General features: G+C 40.1%; 3 protein-coding genes across 3 annotated transcripts; 1 reads left to right on the forward strand and 2 right to left on the reverse strand.

The window, feature by feature from the left end:
* Positions 1-7,367: 7,367 nt before the first annotated feature.
* Smp_083970 (hypothetical protein) lies at positions 7,368-10,529 on the reverse strand. The gene is made up of 6 exons (XM_018791473.1): positions 10,398-10,529; positions 10,256-10,365; positions 10,145-10,225; positions 9,931-10,115; positions 9,804-9,900; positions 7,368-7,599 (listed from the first exon to the last, which is right to left on the reverse strand). The coding sequence occupies exons 2-6, from the start codon at positions 10,346-10,348 to the stop codon at positions 7,498-7,500; spliced, it is 558 nt and encodes a 185-aa protein (XP_018645416.1). The 5' UTR covers positions 10,349-10,365; positions 10,398-10,529; the 3' UTR covers positions 7,368-7,497.
* Positions 10,530-13,699: 3,170 nt separating this feature from the next.
* On the forward strand, positions 13,700-14,545 carry Smp_167720 (hypothetical protein; the record flags this gene model as incomplete). Its single annotated transcript, XM_018791474.1, has 1 exon — positions 13,700-14,545. One exon carries the CDS (start codon positions 13,700-13,702, stop codon positions 14,543-14,545), a length of 846 nt encoding a protein of 281 aa, XP_018645417.1.
* Positions 14,546-19,749: 5,204 nt separating this feature from the next.
* On the reverse strand, positions 19,750-21,144 carry Smp_167710 (hypothetical protein). The gene has a single exon (XM_018791475.1). It carries the CDS (start codon positions 20,369-20,371, stop codon positions 19,838-19,840), a length of 534 nt encoding a protein of 177 aa, XP_018645418.1. The 5' UTR covers positions 20,372-21,144; the 3' UTR covers positions 19,750-19,837.
* Between the last annotated feature and the right edge of the window lie 1,050 nt (positions 21,145-22,194).

The raw sequence follows: 22,194 nt of genomic DNA on the forward strand, positions 1-22,194 counted from the left end.
TTTTCCATAGTGGTCTAGCTTCAATTAATTCATGATTTCAATTATACAGATGAGAATAATTGATTTAGTCTATTTTTCTTCTTACTATAGTTAGTATATGCGGGTTATTGAATTATATAGTTTACATCATGAGCCGATGTTTGTTAGACCATCATTGAAAACACAAAAATACTGGATAGAAGTTCTGTCAACGTTTGAGACTACTCAGAAATTTGAAACCATAAAACCACTAGGGATTGAACCCAAGAATTTTAGGTCAACCCGGGTGCTCTTAATCTTCAGATCATTAGTTTACTAGCCAATAGTTTATGTGCTTAACTTCAGTCAATTCGTGTTATTACTCAGGAGTCTTTGAATATCCTTGATAATTCATGAACTTGCCACCTTCTGAAGTATTATATGACTTTCTCTGTGGTGTAAAAGCCTTTCACAAATACATAGAATGTAATAATACGTTAACTTTTAAAGGCATCTAACATCTAAATATTGTACACGTAATATCTAAGGAATTAGAGTGCAGACCATATTTTAAACTGATTGACAGGATTTAATCATCAAAGAGAACTAGACAAATATCTGTCTACTATATAAATCATTCCAAATCAATGCTCTGTTTGATAATATTTTCCAAAACTATTTCTGTAGTTATTGAAATCTAGATGGAAATTCCTTCTGTCAGGATCAAACAACAAAATGACAGAATCTTAAGAAAGACCCCTTTAAGTTGAAAGTTTGGACTAATCTCACAAGCATCAAGAGTTATAGGCGTAGATACACCAAAATGTGTGAAAAGTCAAACAAAAAAGTTTTTGGTGGGATAGTTTGTATTTAAAAGATGATTTGAATAAACCATATTTGTACATTCATGGTTGTTTTTGTTGTATCCCGTGAAGAATTATTAATGGTAACTTTGAGAACTATTTATGGACCAATATGATATGTATATTTCCTGTTGTATAATTGTTAAGTAATTAAAGTATCCATATTTGTGTCTCTCTTATTATAAGCTTTATTTTGATTTATAGACTAATACTGTACGATTTGCCATTCCTTAGTTATCTCCAGTCTACTGATTACTGATCCCCCTATTCACAGCCACATTTGGCCAAGTCTTGTACAAATGTTGCCTTCTATTTTATGCTACGATGTGGTCACTTTGTTTGGTAATATAAACCCAGTATGTTTGAGAATAATGATCCATATTGCAGAGGATGTTATTGGTGTTCTGGACTTAACTGGCTGGGTTAAACAGAAGGTAAGACTGATAAGTACTCAAGACTGCTCATACTACTTTTGTGTATTATTGACCCGAACGATAATTCACTCCACTCTGAATGGTGGGGATCATCACATCCTATATCAAACAGGGCACGTACGCACTCATTCGATATAACAATTGGGCAAGCACTCACCCAATCGATATAACAGTGTTGAATGTATTTCGTTAACTGTGTCAAAAAGAAATAAAATTATGAAGTGTTTATTGTCTTCCTAGACGATATCGTCAGTTCGACTCTAAAGTATAACTAATTTTGTCGTCAATAAATAGAAATTGAATGATTTCCAAACAAATAATCCAATTCAAAGAACACAACAATCTATTGTATTATACATCACTAGTAATTCATTTAGCATAGTTTGTTTGAATCTTCCCATTGATGCTTAGAACTGCAACTGGTCAGTCTCTCATTGGCATATGTGCATACTGTGCGTATTGCTTCGATATTGCCTTAATTCACAAGCATCATAAGCAAAGATGGATAGTGGTTAGCAGCGGAATCCAGTTTGACGCGCGTTTCGTCCTATTCGGGACTCGTCAGCTGGATGTACCTGTATCTCAGAGTTGATGTCCACTCTGGGACACGAAACCAGTACCTTTCGCTTCAAACACCATTGCGTTGAAGGGCCTTACAAAATTAAACGTATACAGACTCAAGTGTAGGTAAGCTACTGTAATACACGATAGGTAAATCTCGCGCAAATACCTAGAAGTTACGTTCTTGATTCAAATTGACACGTCTCTAAAGTTTTTATTACAACACCAAGTGAATATAACTTCACTCCATTGCACAAGCAAGTGGCTATCAGGACTCAGTAGCTAAGTGGATAACACGATGGCGTTTGTAGCGAACGGTACTGGGTTCAAGTCCCAGAGTGAACATCAACTCTGAGATACAGGTACATCCAGCTGACGAGTCCCGAATAGGACGAAACGCGCGTCAAACTGGATTCCGCTGCTAACCACTATCCATCTTTGCTTATGATGCTTGTGAATTAAGGCATATCGAGGCATCCGCACAGTATGCACATATGCCAATGAGAGACTGACCAGTTGCAGTCCTAGAATTCACCACAGTGGCGTTGAACAAAAAAACAATGAACCAGTGATTTAAACTGTCTAAAATTGTGTGTTAGTTACTTATTCAAAATTTTAAGAGAAATTTTCTCACCTATCATTGATTTTTACTCACAACTTCAATGAACTAAATAATACATTCTAATTTTTCAGGTTTCTTGGAATAAATAGGTAATATGCATTTGTCAGTATGACATATAACATGATCATCGAATAACACTGATATGGTTGTATCTTAATCAGTATGGTTGACTCCATAGTTCATCGCCTAATACCAGTATGGTGAGCAAACTATTTCAAACCTGGTTAAGACAGTTTGTAAAAGTTCTTGGTTTAATCCTGTTGTTTCGTGTGTACATACTATTAAGATATACACAGTTCTGAATAGATTTCCAGATGACAGTTTGTAACGTTAATTATTACTTCTAAATAAATTAATTTACTCAAATTAAGTAACTAATAACTCCGCCTGTAGCTCTTACAGATTCACTGCCGGTCCCAAGCCCACACAAAGGAGGAGGGTTGGGCATGGGGTTAGCGACCCCATCCCGTAGAAAACTAACACGCTATAAAAACGCTAACCAGAAAAACAATTGAAATCATTCAAACTCTGCCCTGAGTTGAAGGAAGAATTATGACGCCTCATGATGAAAGCCGAGATTCTTCGAAAGTCACGAGGCCGATGCCCCTTCTAATGACCAGTGCAAAAATCAACACAGGTACATGGAACGTCTGGATAATGTGAGAGACCGGGAAGACCAGTCAAATACCAATGGAAATGAGGAGATACAAATTGGTAGTACTTGGAATCAACGAAACCCATTAGACACAAGCTGGACAACAAACGCTAGATACGGGAGAGATGCTACTGTACTCCGGTCACGAAGAGGAAAATGCTCCACACACTCAGGGAGTTGCTCTAATGATGTTCAAAGAAACACGAAAAGCAATTGTAGGATGGGAATTTCATGGATCCAGAATCATCAAAGCATCACCCGAAACAAAAAAGGAGGGAATCACAATGAATGTTATCCAGTGTAATGCACCCACCCACAACAAAGATCAGTTCTATGAAAGGCTGCAATCAATTATAGAGAAGTGCTCACGAAAGGACCTCACCATCCTGATGGGAGATCTAAATGCTAAAGTTGGAGTGGACAACACAGGATATGAAGATATAATTGGACGACATGGACTAGGAGAGAGAAATGAAAATGGGGAGAAACTTGCAAATCTATGTGCATTCAACAAATTGGTTATAGGAGGCACAATATTTTCACACAAACGCATACACAAAGCTACATGGATCTCACCGGACCACACCACAGAGAACCAGATAGATCACATCTGTATCAACAAGAAATTCCGAAGGACAATGGAAGATGTGAGAACAAGGAGAGCAGCTGACATAGCTTCAGATCACCACCTGATTGTGGCCAAGATGAAACTGAAGCTAAAGAAACACTGGACAACTGGACAAACAGCACTACAAAGGTTCAATACAGCCTTCCTTCGAGATACTGACAAGCTCCACGAATTCAAGATAACTCTCAACAACAGGTTCCAAGCTCTACAGGATCTACCGAAAGAACAAGAAACTACGATGGGGGACAACTGGAAAGGGATAAAAGAAGCACTAACTTCAACGTGTCAGGAGGTTCTGGGTCGCAACAAGCATCATAATAAGGAATGGATCTCTATAGGATCCATGGACAAGATTGAAGAAAGAAAGAACAAGAAAATAGCAATTAGCAACAGTCGAACAAGAACAGAGAGAGTCAAGGCACAAGCTGAATACACAGAAACAAACAAGTAAGTGAAGATGACAATTTGAGCTGAGAAGAAATGCTAGGAAGAGCTAGCAACGACAGTACAAAAAGCTGCAAGAGAAGGGAATATGAAACTACCATATGATACAACGAAGGAACTATCAGGTAAATATAGTAAACCAGAGAGACCAGTCAAGCACAAAGAAGGAAAGACTATCACTGAGATTCAAGAACAGAGGAAAAGATGGGCAGAATACTTCGAGGAACTGCTGAATAGACCAGCTGCATTGAGTCTACCGGACATTGAAACAGCACCTACAAACCTACCTATAGATGTCACTCCGCCAACGGTCGAAGAAATCAAGATGGCCATCAGACAAATCAAGATTGGGAAAGCAACAGGACCTGACATTATACCACCTGAAGCACTGAAGTCAGACATTGAAGTAACTCCAAACATGCTTCACATTCTATTCAAGAAGATTTGGGAGGATGAGCAAGTGTTGACGGACTGGGAAGAAGGATACCTCATCAGCATACCAAAGGAAGGAAATCTGAGCAAATGTGAGAATTTCAGAGGCATCATACTAGTCAGTACCAGGAAAAGTCTTCAACGGAGTGTTGCTGAACCGAATGAAAGATGCAGTAGACGCTCAATCTCGAAATCAACAGGATGGATTCCGTAAGGATCGGTCGTGCACAGACCAAATTGCGACAATACGGATCATCGTTGAACAATTAGTTGAGTAGAATTCGTTACTAAACATCGACTTCATCGACTATGAGGAGGTGTTTGACAGTGTTTATGGGAGAACATTATGGAAACTTATTATTATTATTATTAATGGCTTTATTCAACAGTATGAAGTCCTTGAGTAGATTGTCAACACTATCCAGGACTCATACGATGTACTACAGTGCAAAATGATGCATGGAGGACTACTGATAGACGAATTGCAAGTAAAGAGCGGAGTCACACAAGGCTGCTTACTCCCCCCCCTTCCTCTTTCTTCTGAGGATTGACGCAAAATACTCAACATTCACTGGCCGGATACTATCAGCAACAGCGTTTTATGGGAGAGGACAAACCAGCTTCCAGCTGAAGAGGAAATTAGGAAAAGACGTTGGAAGTGGATCGGACATACATTAAGGAAATCACTAAACTGCATCACGAGGCAAGCCCTAACTTGGAATCCGGAAGGAAAGCGGAAAAGAGGAAGGCCAAAGAACACGTTACGCCGGGAAATAGAAGCAGATAAGAAAAGGATGGATAACAACTGGAAGGGATTTCCCAGGACAAGGTTGGATGGAGAATGATGGTAACAGGCGTAAGTATACTTCTCAGTTTGTTGTGCTTATGCATGTATATTTATCCTTAATTACAAGATGTATGTTGTGGTTAATAATAGTATATTGGTGTTAGCAACTAGGACAAGCGCACTTATTGGGGGAACTATCCATATCTATTTCCACTAGTCAAGTGATGAATATCAGGCAAACATAAATGAACGACTTGTGGTTTGGACACTATCGTGTTATGCCGCCTTTAGTTGATTTAAGCTTATTACGGTTCCAACAGCTTTGACCAGAATTAAAGTGTACACTTCTAGTGTCCAATTTAGGCTGTTGCTGGATGGTCATCATAAAGTTGTAGATGGGTGACGGAGTACTTCGTGAGAGTTCCTTTCATAATTTTCCTCAAATACTGCAAGTAACTTGGTCGGACTTACACCTGTGCTAGATCCATTTTTTATAATTAGCTGATATGCTAGGAAATTATTGCTAAGTGCACTACTTCCACAACTGATTTTGGGTGTAGATATGAGTAGACCTTTAGGACCGTTGTTGGATGGTGTTTTTATGGGATATGTTGAAAATCTAGCTGACAACTCAATTCAAAAGATGTCTGTATAAACGATACGTTGTGAGTGACTGACGCTGATGACATCACAATTATAGAGGATAAATGTGAACCGCTTGTTAAAAGAACCCAACACAAGTCAAAAGAACATTCCTCCTACATGTGAAGAGAAGAACAACCAACTTCCTTTCCTAGACATATTGATTAGTACTTTATTTATTTTCTTTCTTTGTTACGGCTTACCTTAACCTATCTACTTGACCTTTTAATTTCCACATAAAAAGGTCTTAACAAGTATATGTAATCAGATTGTTCGAAATATATTGCGCGAATATATCACATAATTCTGATAAACTTCGTCTTATTGCATTATTGAAATTTATCAAAGGGACTAATCGTTTTAAATATTTTATTAGTGACTATAAACAGATGGCTATCACTATATCCCCAAAGTGTTCACCTTATTTTCACTCATTTTCGCAAGCATCCATGGTAGACAATACGTTACAATTACTTTGATTGAGCTTAAAAGCACAAAAAGTTTATCTTTATGAATCAACTACTTTTTTTTAAAAAAACGCAGGGGCAGAACGGGGATGTAACCAACCAAGTTTAGACAAATTGGAGAATAAAATGGCACAGTTAAAGCAAGATATAGTATCGGGGCCTGATGGCTGTTTGGAACCATTTCCTAAAAACCGTGCTGATTTTGTACCCAGTAGTGAAGTAAAGAGCAAGACCATGATTTATAGATGAACCAATCAGATTCAAGGTAACAGATCTTGGGTTTTTGTGTGAAATTCGTCCATCCATTTGCCTAAATAGCATTTTGGCATTATAGCTTATGATGTAAACCCTAAATCTAATGTACAAGTGTAAATTGATGCTAATTTATAACCCTCATTTAACCCTAGTAAGTAGGTGGACATTCTCAAGGTCACTTAGGTGTCGTTCTAAGGTCGTCCACAAATCACAGTCTCACCAATATTATTTCAAAAAGACGTTGAACAAATGTTAACGTAATCTACATGAACACCTGATTGTTGAAGTAATAGTGATTGTGCTGAACACACATTTTTATCTCTTTTGAAAAATGACAATTATTTATAAATATTAAATCTGATAAGAAAGTTAGGGGCGGTCAAACAAAAACGTGGCATCAGTCCCTAGTCTGAGGCATGTTGATAGATGCAGACTACTTGGTTGGGTCCGCGCGACTATCATAACCAATTGTTGTAGACTCTGGGTGACATGGCCCAGAATCGATCACTATGGCGTAGGTGTATACACTCTTTGTCCGCCCTTAAAATGTGAGATTAAAATTGTCTTATGACTGAGCAAATTACAAGTGATTTATGTAAACATTTAACGGAAATAAATGTCAAGTCAAAACTTTATATTAACAAAATGAAAAATAACATATAAAATAAACATACAAGTATCGTTAAAACTAAACACGATTTACAAAATACTTAAATAGTATTATGGATTGATTTGTACTAAGTTTTCGTCTACTGCTGATTACCACCTCCAACATTTCCTCCAGGTGCATTAGGATCTTGCATACTGGAGAACAGAATAAATAAGAAAACTGCTGGAATAATGTAGGTCCACTAAAATCAATGAAAAAATAGGAAGCATTATAAGTTAATTACTAATCAATCATTTAGATAAATGAAAAGATGAAACATCAATTAAATGAATAATGCACATATCTCGACTCCAGTATTAAATTTACAACTGTTTTAAACCAAAAGTTCGGTGATATAGCTGAGTGGAATGGTTATCAATAAGTAATGACTAATCTCTGAATGACATACAGATTGCCGAGCTAATGGAGAATATCGTCATTTGAATACAAAGCTTGTATACGGCTTTTGAACATATGTTTGTAGTCTTAGATTTAATCCTGTGGACTAGAGTTGTCACTGGACGTGTTGTGTTCAGCCGCTGCAGTCATGACTGAAAGATATTATACGTGATCTTGGCAAAACTACGGAGTTGTCGGGATAAAGCCATATGCTGCGTGACAGATCAGCTAAGGGAGTTTATTATTAGTATCTGTCTTCATATGGTTAATTTAATTGTAAACACCATGAACCCATAATTTGTGACGCCTTTGGTTGTGAGCACAGGTTAATAATGGTTGGGCAAGTGTAGTTCGTGTTATTTTTTATAGCTTGACTGGCAACTTCATTATCAAATATACACGAAGGTCTGTAGTGAAAGCAACTAGCGCCTACTTGTAGAAGCAATGCACTAAAAAGACTATCCATTCTGTTAACTTGCGTCACGAGAACCAAAGAGAGCTTATAGCGTAGGAACAGTAAGTTTTAAAGCAGGTGTCTCCCACTTGGTAAGTTTCAATGAGACAGGCTATATCGATCGATAAAAACGCAGCAGTAAACGTTGTATTTGTACGTCGGAGTAAATTCTATTGTATGACTTGTACTTGGGACTTAATACACCAGGAAGCATTGAAATCGGATTTAATTTTTTTGAGTTACAGGAGACAGTTGAAGGTAAATAGTATCCTAATTATGTTTAAAGTATGAATCTGAGTATATATAGAGTCAAACTAGAAAACACCTAAGCACTTATTACAGGTTGAGATCTTGAAACTTTGTTGCAGGGCATCATAAACAATACCCACTATACAGGTGCAAGGCAGAAAAAGTTCAGGAGAGAAAAGTTAGCTAAGACGTGTGAAAACGAACGAAGTGTAAATAAGGTGTAATAAATTAAAGACTAGAAACGAAGAAGTTATGTATAACAGTGAATTAATTCCTCCGAGAGTAACCTAGATAATGAAATTTGTTTTAAAACAATAAACAGTAAAGGTACTCACTACATCAAACCATATTTGCGACTAATGCCATCTTAGTGATCAAAATCCTTTAGTGTTTGAAAAAAATGAATACTGTGTTGTTTTTGAACTGATTTAATTCATCGATGCAAGTACAACTAATCACAAAATAAACTTGGCTATCCACTTATTTGTTTCTGTTTACACTGAGCATCTGAGGATATCCTCAGAAAATTTAGGAATCAAAACCAAATCGTCTACATCTGAAGATCTAATTCTCCTAACTAGGTGTGATCCACAAGGGTTTTTTACTAACAAACATGGTATTGGCATCTTATGTTGACTACATGGAGTTAGATCACTAGTGTTAAAAGCTTCAGAAATTAATATCCAAAATATGGTCTCTCACCATTACTACTGCAATGAAATATCGATTTCAACAGGTTATATTCTAATGAAAACAAAATATATTGTTCGACTTTTGGTTAACAGTTCAAACACTTTTCATTATGAGACTTCACTTGGCCTCTGGCCTAAACAAAAGAATTCACAACTGAGATCCAGTACGACCACTTACTATTGGAGTAGAAACTTTTCGGTCACTACAGTCAAGCCTATCGTTTATTATGACAATGGATTTGATATTTAACAGTCAACTCTGTCGAAGCTTATTTTTTCATTCGCAGGATCGCAAAACTTTGGCTAATGTCTATACAACAACAAATGGTTTGACAGGTTGTCGAGTCCAACCATCGTGGAGAGTAGATAAAAACTCAGGATGACTCTAATTACAGTGCACCTACGAAGACAGGTAGGATCCTGTACTTGGTAGAGTGACAAGACGATATGCAGAATTTATGCGCGATATTTTGTGGAAAGTGAAAGGCTTTAGTTCCTTTTCCCTGAAACAAATGACAAAGAGCACCGTTAGAGGATCTAGTAACAGAGGATGTGCTAAACCCATTTCTGGAAATTCGGGTCTATAAAAAATATGCCCACACCAATACTTACATATTTAGCAAAGAAAGAACGATTGTCACTTTGCTCAGCACGAGCCATTTCTTCGCGTTGCTTCTCGAGTTTCTCTAGATACTTTGCAGTTTCCGGACTAAAAAGTAAGAATGGATATTATTTATACCTTGGTCCTAATTTCGGTTTCTGTACTGTTAAACTTATAGATAAATCTGGAAGGTCCAGAAAACTCTCAGAAATGTCATATGAGCAATCATACTTTGGAGTACTCATATGTATTGCAACTGGGTCCCCGGCGTCATTCACACTAACTGTGAGCTTTAATCTCATCCTAGAGGAAATAATTTGACACTAACACGCTAGATCAAAAATTCCGTTACCGAACGAATCGAAGCTTCAATATATTCTTCGTTTTTAACAGGCATACGAACGCTATACATGTACCCGGCTCTGGCAGACTCCTTGAAAGTTCATAAATAGAAGCTACATACCTGCAGCTGCTGTTTTTCGTCGGTTGAAAATACGTGACCCCCGGAAACTAAAGTTAGAACTCCAGACGATGATTTAATCGAAATTCCATCCATCTGACTGAAAATCCCATCTACTAAATCTAAACTAAGGTACAGAACCTACTCTCCCTGAACCTATGTTCAGGAGTGTAACCAGAGACATCTAAAGTCTTTTGAATTTAAAACTTAGTTATTATATCGTACTGAAACTGGCGACAACAAAATTGAGAGTACGAGAGGCAGCATTATGCACGACCTTGTGAAGACAAATCTCCCACGCAAATACTGTTCTTCCCTAAACGGTTCAAATGGTTCTGGACGGAATAGAAGAAGCTTTCATTTACCAGGCTTCCGTATCTAGTAGCAGTGGATCATCGATATCTCCAGGTAGGAACCTAGGTATATTAATGGTGAAAGAGGAAAGAGGAATGCTGGTAAATCACGGTAAGATACTATCTTTAGTCCTTAAGAATATGCCAAGTTTTCTCTTAAAGAACTCCTGGAAAGTCACCTGAACTAGCTCAGATGACAGCGAATTCCAACATTTGACTACTCTTAAGTAGTAGAAGGTTTATCTACAGTCTGTTCTGCTGTGTTGAGTCTCCAGTTTCTGAGTGTTACCCCTAACGTTTATGTTGGGACTGACACTAAGTAGGCATTCAATGGGATATCCAAAGGTGTTTAGAATGCTGAAAGTCATAAGAAGGTCACCTCTAATACGCCCATACTGTAATTAATGAAGATTCAGTGAACTGAGGCTTTCTTTATTAGGCTTGAATTTGAGGCCCCCCCAATTGACTTCGTGACTCGCTGTTGTATACGTTAAAATTTACATTTATCCTTTTGGGGCGAGAGAGAGAACACTATATTTCCATGCTCTAAGTAGGGTCGGATAAAACAGTGGATTTTAAGTGGGAAGTCCTACCGTCGAACTGCCAAAAAAGTACGCTTCAACGTTGTCAGTGTAAGGTTTGCTAGGAAGGCACTTTTGTCGCAGTTAGTGTAAGACTTCAGATCACAGGGTACCAACACTCCTAGATCTTTTTCAACGTGGGGTACCTCTAGAGGAGAGTTTCTTAAGTTGTAGTTGTGGTCTTTAAAATATCTCAAATGGACTACTTTACACTTTCAAATGTTAAAGGTAAGTCCGTTGTCATCTGCCCAACTTTGAAGTCGTGTCATATCCTCCTGAAGTGCCAGCTTGTCACTGGAGATACTACAGGTATTGTACTTTGAAAACACTTTGCCAGCAACACTTATAATTGAATCGTGCCCATTAGTGAAGTCCGAATTCAGAAGTGAGGAGGTTAAAAGATGTGTTTGATAGATTATGAATATATAGAAAGGTGACTGATCCAAACTGGCTAATGACTTTTAAAGAACTGTTTTTTCGGGTTTATATTTAAAGAAAAACACTGAACATACACATATTTTTGGGGGAACAAATGTATAAGCATAGTAAATTTTTTATTATATACAATGCAAAAGAAAATCGAGGCAAATCAAAATATTATTTAGTCTCTTACGTGCAATAGTCGTTTAAATGTTCTGGAAATCTTACTCCTCTTCCAGAACGCGTTGTTCTAAGTTTATTTTTAGATACTGTCGAGGTATCGACGTGCGTGTTGGCTGTCCGATGAGGTATTACGAGTGTAGGAGCCGTGTCGTTCGATTGTACAGAAGGAAAATCGACATGTATAGGATTTCCTTCTAAATACGCCGCTTTGATTCGATCGATGCTGATGCTAACGTTAGTGCCGTTCTTACCGACTATATAGTACTAAGGTTCACGTTGAAGAACTTCGAAGGCTTCTTCGTATGCTGGTTCGAGGAGTCATCGATGTGAGTCTCGACGTATGAAGACATGTGTACTATATCGTAAGTCAGGTTGAACGAAAACATCAATTGATTGCGGTCGAGTGGAAACAGGTTTAAGCGAATGCATTGTGTTTGTATGCCCGTTCGTTTAGGAGTTTAGATCCACGTTCATTGAAAAAGATGAAGGATCCACGATTTCTCCTGGTAGTCGAAGTGTAGTTCCATAAACGAGTTGAGATGCAGTGTATCCAATGTCAGCTTTCACTGTATTGCGAATACCTAGTAGGATGAGTGAAAGAGCGTCGGTCAACTATGAGGCGCTCGCAGCTGATAGCGAAGCTTCTATCTGTCGGTGAAAGCGTTCTACCAACCCGTTTGCTTGTGGGTGGTAGGCGGTCGTTCGAAAGCAAGTGATTCCTAATAGTGTGGTCAGACAACGGAAAAGTCCGGATTCGAACTGGCGTCCACGGTCTGTAGTGATGGTTGAAGGGCAGCTGAAATTTGCTACCCATCGTTCGACGAAGGCCCCGGCCACTGTTTCAACAGTAATGTTCATAATAGGTACTGCTTCTGCCCATCGAGTCAAACGGTTGTAGTGGATGTCGAGTCGTGGACGGACTATGATCACCACTACTATTCGATTACGCGTCCAAAAACGACTTGGTTCCCTTGATAGCCCGTAAATCAGAAGGCTTTACTAGTCCAGATCAAGTATATTTATTGGCGATCTCGTGGTATCGAAATAATACCGAGACGTGCCCAAGAGTACAAGCGAATAAGCAGTGCGCGAGCAAGCTCGATAAAACCAGGCGGATAGCGGAACAAGAAGTGAAACTGATACAGTTAAACGAATATAGTAAAACAATCTCTGGTACATTTGGTTACAATAATAATAATTGTTTCCGTTATTCCAATCGTGTTCTTATCGAGACTGGCCGGTCACTACAGGAGCCCCCCGCTAGAAAGGGTTTACTCTTTCGATACGTAGCGGTTTCGTTCGTGGGACTGATCGCGAAACGTGCAATTGTAGGACGAAGCGTTTGCCAGAACATGAAGTGATCGTTGATCCTCGAGTTGCCACCAAAAGTCTTTGACGTAGAACGGTACCAGGAGGAAACGTACTGTATTGATTCTTGGGTTAGCATGTAACAGCTCAGGTTGGTTGGTTAAGAGTTGACCCCAAACAACCAAGCATATGCTAAAACAGTATTGTTCAAGTATTCATTCACTTCCTTACCTTTTGTAAGCGTTATATTCCCTACTATCTTATATGGAGTGTTGAGAGCCTTTGTTTGTCTGAACAGATAATCCCACGCTCCACTGTGACTGCGCGAAGATCGAAATAAAGACCTATTCACTACTTCTCTGGTTTCTTCTATCAATAGCACGAGAGTTACCTATAGGCACGAAAGTGGTGAGCCCTTTTTGAACACAATTTAACCTCATTTCTGTTATTAATCTTTTTTTTTACTTAATCGTAAAAGTAGACCGGATTATCCGTAAACTAAGTTGAGTATATAACTAGTTTATTCCGTATTATCTTAAGTTATTCGTGTTATAGTAACCATTTTTCGTGCTAACTTTATTGCTATATTTGTCACATACCTCATGTCAGACTCAATAGAAACCCATAATCTGGAGGATTTGTCACCAGTGGTGATAGACACTGTTATAACTACGAAATCCCGACTTCCAGAATTTGATCGTAGTGATCCTGAGTTGTGGTTTGCTCAACTAGAGCATTATTTCACAAGACACAATATCAAATCTGAAGGGATTCGCTATAGAGACTTATGTTCTATCCTTCCTCCTTCAGTTGCCAAAGAAGTCCGTGACTTGATTTTAGATCCACCATCACCACAACCATACACCATCTTAAGACGAGAGATAATAAACCGTTTATCATTATCAGATAGTCAAAGAATCCAAAGACTTTTTCAAGGTGAAACACTAGGTGATCGGTCGCCGTCACAGTTTTTGCGTCACCTCCAAGTGTTAATGGGTGATAACACGGTGGGTGAAGCAGTCCTAAAACAAGGATGGATACAAGCTCTCCCATGCTACGTCCAACACTGTTTGGATGCACAAGATCCTGAAACCTCATTATCTCATTTAGCGCGTATAGCCGATAGAATAATGGAGAGAGGTCCTCCAACTGGACCAGGCACAATAAATCACACACAAAAAGTAGAATCAGCAAAAGACCCCGTCATAGAAGGACTCATTGCGAGTGTTAAGAGTCTCACTGAGGCTGTCACCAGAATGCAAATGGGTCATAGAAACAGGAGCAGGTCACCACAACGACCACGATCCAAGTCACAAAACAGGTCACAAATGTCCAGACAACCTGGGCAGTTTTGTTGGTACCACTGGAAGTTTGGTGTCAACTCAACCAAGTGCATACAACCATGCGCCTGGCCTAAGCATAATTCTAAGACAGCGGGAAACGAGTAACCCCTCCCCAGGTCGCGACGACTGAGGAGGGGCGCCAAAACAGTCGCTTGTTTTATGTTAGAGACAGAAACTCTGGCTTGAATTTCTTGGTGGATACTGGCGCTGCTCTTAGCATCATCCCTCAAAATAAAACTGAGATTAGTCGAGAAACATCATCAATTACACTTCAAGCTGCAAATAAAACTAAAATTGCGACATTTGGGCAGAAAAACTTAACCCTAGATTTGGGGTTCAGGAGGCAATTCCCTTGGGTTTTCACGGTAGCCGACTTAGATCTGTCAATACTGGGGATGGACTTTCTAGAGAGATACGAATTTCTAGTTGACACCAAGAGACGGCGATTAACACTAAAAGAAACTTCGTATTACACAAAAGGCAAAGAAAGTCACATCAGCTCTCTTAACTTGATTCAAACTCCTCCAGTAACAACAGCGAAATTCCAAGATATACTCGCGGAATTTCCAAACTTAACTAAACCAAACCCACAGCCTTCTAAAGACAAACTAAAAGTAAGTCACACTATCAAAACCGAAGGTGCACCGGTTTTTGAAAAACCCAGGAGACTAGCACCAGATAAGCTCAAAATCGCTAGGACCGAGTTTGATTATATGCTACAACTGGGTATTATCCGTCCCTCTGATAGTCAATGGGCATCCCCTTTGCATATGGTCCCAAAGAAAAATGAAGGTGACTGGCGACCGTGCGGGGATTACAGAGCCCTCAACCGTCAAACCGTACCAGATAGGTACCCAATACCGCATATCCAAGATTTCACAAACGGTTTACAGGGTATGAACATATTCACTAAAATTGACTTAGTCAGGGCATATCACAATATCCCAGTGGCGGATGAAGATATCCCCAAGACAGCTATTACAACACCCTTTGGCTTATTCGAGTTTATACGCATGCCATTCGGCCTGAGAAATGCGGTACAGACATTTCAAAGATTCATAGACAATCTACTTCGAGATATGCCATTTGCGCAGGGGTATATAGACGACTTGTTAATTGCCAGCCCCGATTTGCAATCACACGAACAGCATGTAAAAACAGTGTTAAAAAGACTGGATGAACATGGAATAAACATACATTAAAGTAAGTGTGTTTTCGGTGTTCAAACTTTAGAATTTCTCGGTCACACAATAAGCCCAGAAGGGATTAAACCGGTCAAAAAAGAAGTAGACACCATTAAACAATATCCCATACCTAGTTCTCTAACACAACTGAGAAGTTTTCTAGGTCTAATTAACTTTTATCGCAGATTCATACCAGGTTGTGCACAATTAATGCAACCTTTGACAGATTCACTAAAAGGAAAACTAAAAGAATTCAAACTGTCTTCTGACGCTGTCGAAGCTATTAAACAGCTTAAAGATAAACTAGCTCAAGCAACTACGTTGATGTATCCGAATTCTCTTTCCCCACTTGCTTTGATGGTGGATGCTTCTGATAAAGCAGTAGGCGGTACCCTTAACCAACTGGTTAAAAACGCCTGGAAACCAATTGCTTTCTTCTCAAAAAGACTCGCTCCAGCAGAGACAAGGTATTCTACCTTCGGGCGAGAACTTCTTGCAATCTACCTAACCATTAAACACTTCCGACACATGTTAGAAGGCAGGGAATTTATAGTCTTTACGGATCACAAACCACTAACGAATGCACTAAAAGCGAGAACTGATAAATACTCACCTCGAGAAGTCCGACACCTTGACTATATATCACAGTTCACAAGCGATATCCGACATGTCAAAGGTCAGGACAATCAGGCGGCAGATGCTTTATCTAGGCTAGAAATAAACGTGCTACAGCAGTCTACAGTAAACTTCGAGACGTTGAGAAACGAACAGGAGCAGGATTTAGAATTACAAAACCTGCTTAAAACAAACAATTCAAGTCTTAATTTAAAACAGTTCCCATCACCTGTCGATGGTATTCTAATCTACTGTGACACGACCAAGGCAATGCCGCGACCTTTCGTTCCCAAAAGTATGCGAAAGTTGATATATAATAACTTTCATTCTTTGTCTCATCCTGGCGCAAAAGCTTCAACAAAACTAATCAATGCCAGATATATATGGCCGAATTTACAGAAGGATGTACACAAATGGGTTAGAGAGTGTTCAGCATGTCAACAATCAAAGATAAATCGTCACACAAATTCACCCATAGGTGTTTTCTCGCAACCAGATGCACGTTTTGCCCATGTGCATATCGACTTGGTAGGTCCTTTACCACGTTCAAGCGGTTTTAATTATCTTTTTACATGCATAGATCGATTTACCAGATTCCCTATAGCCATCCCGATAGCGGACATCACAGCGGAAACAGTAGCCAAAGTTTTCATGCAGAACTGGGTAACCATTTTTGGTACACCTATAACAATAACGACGGATAGAGGAGCGCAATTCGAATCCGAACTATTTAATAACTTGGCTAAACTTCTAGGCTCCAATAGGATACGCTGCACTGCATATCATCCTCAGGCTAATGGGATGGTAGAACGTTTTCACCGTCAGCTAAAAACCGCTCTTATATCTCACTCAAACCCCAATCAGTGGACAGAATTCCTACCGTTAGTTATGTTGGGAATACGAACATCTGTCAAAACTGACGCACAGTGTTCAGCTGCGGAACTGGTTTTCGGAACAACTCTGAGACTACCAGGTGAATTTATTAACCCTAATACTAACAGTCAAAAACTTAATTTAGAAAATTATGTAGATCAACTACGAGATCACATGTCTAAACTTAAGCCGATTAATACTCGTGAACAATCGCGCGCCGTATATATACCTAAAGACCTAAGCAATTGCACGCACGTCTGGATAAGATGTGACAAAATAAAAGCACCACTCAGTCCTCCATTTGAAGGTCCTTTCAAAGTCGTCTCAAGAAAATCTAAATATTTCGTGATAGAAAAACATGGAAACATCGACACAGTAAGTATTGATAGGCTAAAGCCGGCTTATCTAGATCATGAACCACCATACGTGTTGTTAGATCGTTTAACTGACAAATCCATTATGGAATCGAAATGTAAAGATGATAAATCTTTACATCCGATTAGTCAGTCAAGGATGTTGACAGTTTCGACTGCAGGATAAATCTAACCACGTAGCTAATCAGACCCTGCATCTACTTAAAAATAACTTTTTTTCTTCATTCCGCCTCACATACAACTCCCCAGAACTTTTACCTTTGATATATAAGTGTTATGTTAAATATTTTTTTTTAAATACTGGACACATAAGCTAGGTATTCCGAAACGATGGCTGAGGATTTTATTCAAACTCGTACAACTTACACTGGCAAATACAACGAATTCAAAAAGCAACCCAGGCGAGTTTTATAATTTCTTTTTCTGGTTAATTAACTATACTGGCTATACATATATACCATACGAACTAATTCTAAAAGTTTTCGGTCGAAGATATGTTTAGTAGCTTGATACAATTACTATGGTCAAGTACTTATTAAAGTTCTCATCATTTTTTTTAAATTTCTGACATTTAAGAATCAATAACCGTGAAGATATGGTACAGTACGTTACTGTAAGGTTACTATCTTAGCCGCGTTGATTCCACATACCTAATTTTAAACACAACGTATAAAAGAACTGTTGAGTAATCATAACATTGAACTGACGATATGACTATCGTGGCTATGTTAACGTTAAACCAATTATTATTAGTGGCCCATACAAAACCCTGGAACTTAACACTAGCGTTATAAAAAAGACATGTTATGTCAATAGCTTATATATATACTTTTTTTCTCGGTTTAATAATAACGTAAAAAGAGTATTTGACACAACTGTACTTGATCCGCATACTCAACACAATTTTTTTGCTTCTTAACCGTATATTCGTTTCCGTTTTGTGGATTACTCTGATGCACCCTTGGTTACGCACCTAGTTGTAAAAAGCGGTCATCACTGGCTCAAGGTCATGCACTTGATCGATTTTGTTAAAGAGTCCAACTTCTAGCAAGTTCACCCTTTTACATATATGCATTACAAAAGAGTTTTTTGTTGCTGTTTTCATGGTTCTTCGTGCACAAGATATCTACACTATGTTTATTCCCTTCCAGAATACCAATCCGTTCTGGAGGCCAAGCACTTACATGAACGGAACAATTATCAATTGCATTTATGTATTTCCATTTTGTATCTTATTATTTTATGCAGGCAGTGGAGCAGTTCTTCAGGTTTGCTTGATTTTCACCATTACCTTTGAAGTAGACTCTTCTTTACTTTTTACTTGAGGGCGACTCAAGAGGCAGGTGAGTAAACACCTGATAGCCGGTCTGAGCATGGAAAAATCGTACCTCACCAACATGGTGTTGGGTAGCCCGCTCGCGGCACTTCCTCAGATATTCTTATTCCACATTCTCACACTTTCTCTTGAAAGCACGCAGCAAACCGTCAGCGATAGTTGTAGAAAAGATCACATGCTACAAAGATGACAAGCTGGTAAATGAAGAGACATCCATGGACTATCATTGAAAGCGTTAGTCGTAACTGATTGTAAGTCAAATAGTGAGCGAGTTGATAATTTCGCCTTGGGATGAGAAATAGAACGCAGGTGTTATCGATAGATAGGTTAATCGAACCGACGTTCCTACGGAAGTCGATTCTAGGGGGAAGCTAATGTAACAGCTCAGGTTGGTTGGTTAAGAGTTGACCCCAAACAACCAAGCATATGCTAAAACAGTATTGTTCAAGTATTCATTCACTTCCTTACCTTTTGTAAGCGTTATATTTCCTACTATCTTATATGGAGTGTTGAGAGCCTTTGTTTGTCTGAACAGATAATCCCACGCTCCACTGTGACTGCGCGAAGATCGAAATAAAGACCTATTCACTACTTCTCTGGTTTCTTCTATCAATAGCACGAGGGTTACCTATAGGCACGAAAAGCATGCTACACCAGAGTGGTTTGTATCCAGAATCTGAAGGTTGCGTTCGTAGAGGTCCGGACCAGAAACGCTGCAGACGTAGGACGAAACCAGATTGAGCCAAGGAACCAGATGTGACCAGGATAACCATGTTCGGGACCAAATGTATATCATACGTATTTGGAGCCAGAGAGATCGACTGAGTGCGTTGACTAGAGCGTGGGTGATCAGGCCAGCTTTCGCCAAGATTGACTGAAGTCGACGATACCAGAACAGCGATGGTCAGAGGCGTAGGCTCGGGGTAAACAAAAAAATGAAAGAAAAAGAGAAAAGTGTAGCTTTCGTGTAGTATAGGGGTAGGTTCCTATACTGTATCCGTAGTTGGTTATGAGGTTAGTCGAGAAAGCGTACGGGTAAGCGTACTCGGCGACCAGAACGTGAGACGGTAGTCTCGTTCGAACCTCGTGAGCCTGCAATCTCATCCGCAGTCAAGGGCGGTGTGGTCTGCAGGTCTGGACGTGAGACGGAAGTCTCGTCCGTAGACGGGGCAGATGACACGTGCTGTTGACTGGGACGTGAGAATGAGGTCTCAGGTGCATCTAGCGTGGGATCCGAAGTAGATGTAGAAATCCCGCTAGAAGCTCTGATGGGTCTAACATTGGGTCTCGGCTTATCAGGTATAGCATTGTCATCGACGTGTGCTGGCTTGAGACGATCAATGCTGACTGTTTCGATGCGGCCACGTCGATCAACCTTGAAGGTCTTTTCGTGACGGGAAATCACGTGAAAAGGTCCTTCGTAAGGCTGTTGTAGAGGTTTGCGTACCGAATCTACTCGTATGAAAACATGTGAACAGGTAGATAACTCTCGAGGGAGAGCGACCTGTCGATGTTGTATACGAGTTGACACCGGAGTCAGTGTTCGCATGAATGCAGACAGTCGTTGGACGTATTCTGATTCGCCGAACTTAGTGCTGCTCCGTGGTGTGAAAAATTCCCCAGGCAGACGCAATGTCGTGCCGTAAACAAGTTCAGCGGCGGAACATTGAATATCTGCCTTTAGACTCGTTCTGATTCCCAGGAGGACGAGCGGAAGGGTTTCGTACCAATTGTTGTTTTCGTGTGCTCGAAGAGCACTCTTAAGTTGGCGATGAAACCGCTCAACTAAACCGTTTGATGCTGGATGGTAGGCGGTAGTGCGTATGCGTTCCGTACCAAGCAGCCGTGTTAGTGAGGAGAATAATGCGGACTCAAATTGTTGTCCTCGGTCAGTCGTGACAGTCGAGGGACAACCGTACATAGCTATCCATCGTTCTACGAAGCGGTGAGCGACTGTCTCCGCCGTAATAGACGTGATGGGAATAGCTTCGGGCCATCTTGTGAAACGATCAATGCATGTGAGTATGTGATCATACCCGTGCGATGGTGTTAATGGTCCTACAATGTCTATGTGAACGTGATCGAAGCGAGCATCAGGCGTAGCGAAAGTGCCAATAGGGGCAGCTACGTGCCTGTGCACTTTTGATCGTTGACATTGTAAACATTGTTTTACCCACATACGAACATCTTTATTCATTGACGGCCAGACGTATCGTGCAGCGATGAGGCGTAGGGTGGCTGCGATACCAGGATGAGATAGACCATGAAGGGCATCAAAGACGAGACGGCTATAAGCGGAGGGTACGATGGGCCGAGGGAGGCCCGTAGAAGTATCGCATAGGATAGTACCTGAGCTAGTAGCTAGGGGTACTTCCCGGCACTGAAGGGACGTAGACTGTTGTGCTTCCGTGCATGAAGTATCGTTTGCTTGGGCGGCGGCTATAGCAGGTAGGTCAAGCATTGGCAAAGTAACTGCATTAAGTTGGATACGTGATAAAGCATCAGCAACACAGTTCGACTCGCCTTTGACGTGACGAAGGTCTGTCGTGAACTGGGAGATATAGTCCAAATGTCTGCACTCTCGTGGTGAGTAGCGGTCAGACTTGGTATGCAGAGCATACGTTAAGGGCTTATGGTCGGTGAATAAGATGAACTTACGACCTTCTACAGTGTGCCGGAAATGTTTGATGGCGCAGTAGGCTGCTAGCAGTTCGCGACCAAAAGCGCTATATCTCGTCTCCGTGGGAGTGAGGCGTCGTGAGAAAAATTCGAGGGGCTGCCAACTACCGGAGATATTCTGTTGCATAACGGCTCCTATGGCGAAATCCGATGCATCAACCGCTATACTAAGCGTGGCTGATGGGTCAGGATGCACGAGAAGTGTGGCTTGAGCTAGGGCCGTTTTGATATCTGAAAATGCAGTACGTGCGGCGTCGTTCCATTCCAGTTTGCGTGGATTACTGCGAAGTAAATCGGTTAACGGTCGTAACTGTTCTGTCGCGTGCGAAATGAAGCGTCGGTAGAAGTTGACCAAACCGAGAAATGCCTTCAGTTCCTTGAGTGTGGACGGTACAGTGTACTCCATTATAGTACGTACTTTATCCTCACAAGGTAGAATACCCTCATGCTTAATAACATGACCTAAGAATTTCATTTCCTTCTTCCCGAGTTCACACTTGTCGGGGTTGACTATTATTCCATTATCCGAAAGGCGCTGGAATAGTAGCGTCAGGTGTTGATAATGTTCATCTACGTTTGATGACGCGATTAGCAGGTCATCAATATAGACGTGAACAAAATCTAGGTCTCGTACAATGCTATCGATAAACCTTTGGAAAGTTTGAGCAGCATTCCGTAATCCAAATGGCATTC

This window comes from Schistosoma mansoni, assembly GCF_000237925.1.
Source record: "Schistosoma mansoni, WGS project CABG00000000 data, chromosome 3 unplaced supercontig 0044, strain Puerto Rico, whole genome shotgun sequence".
Lineage (NCBI taxonomy): Eukaryota > Metazoa > Platyhelminthes > Trematoda > Strigeidida > Schistosomatidae > Schistosoma > Schistosoma mansoni.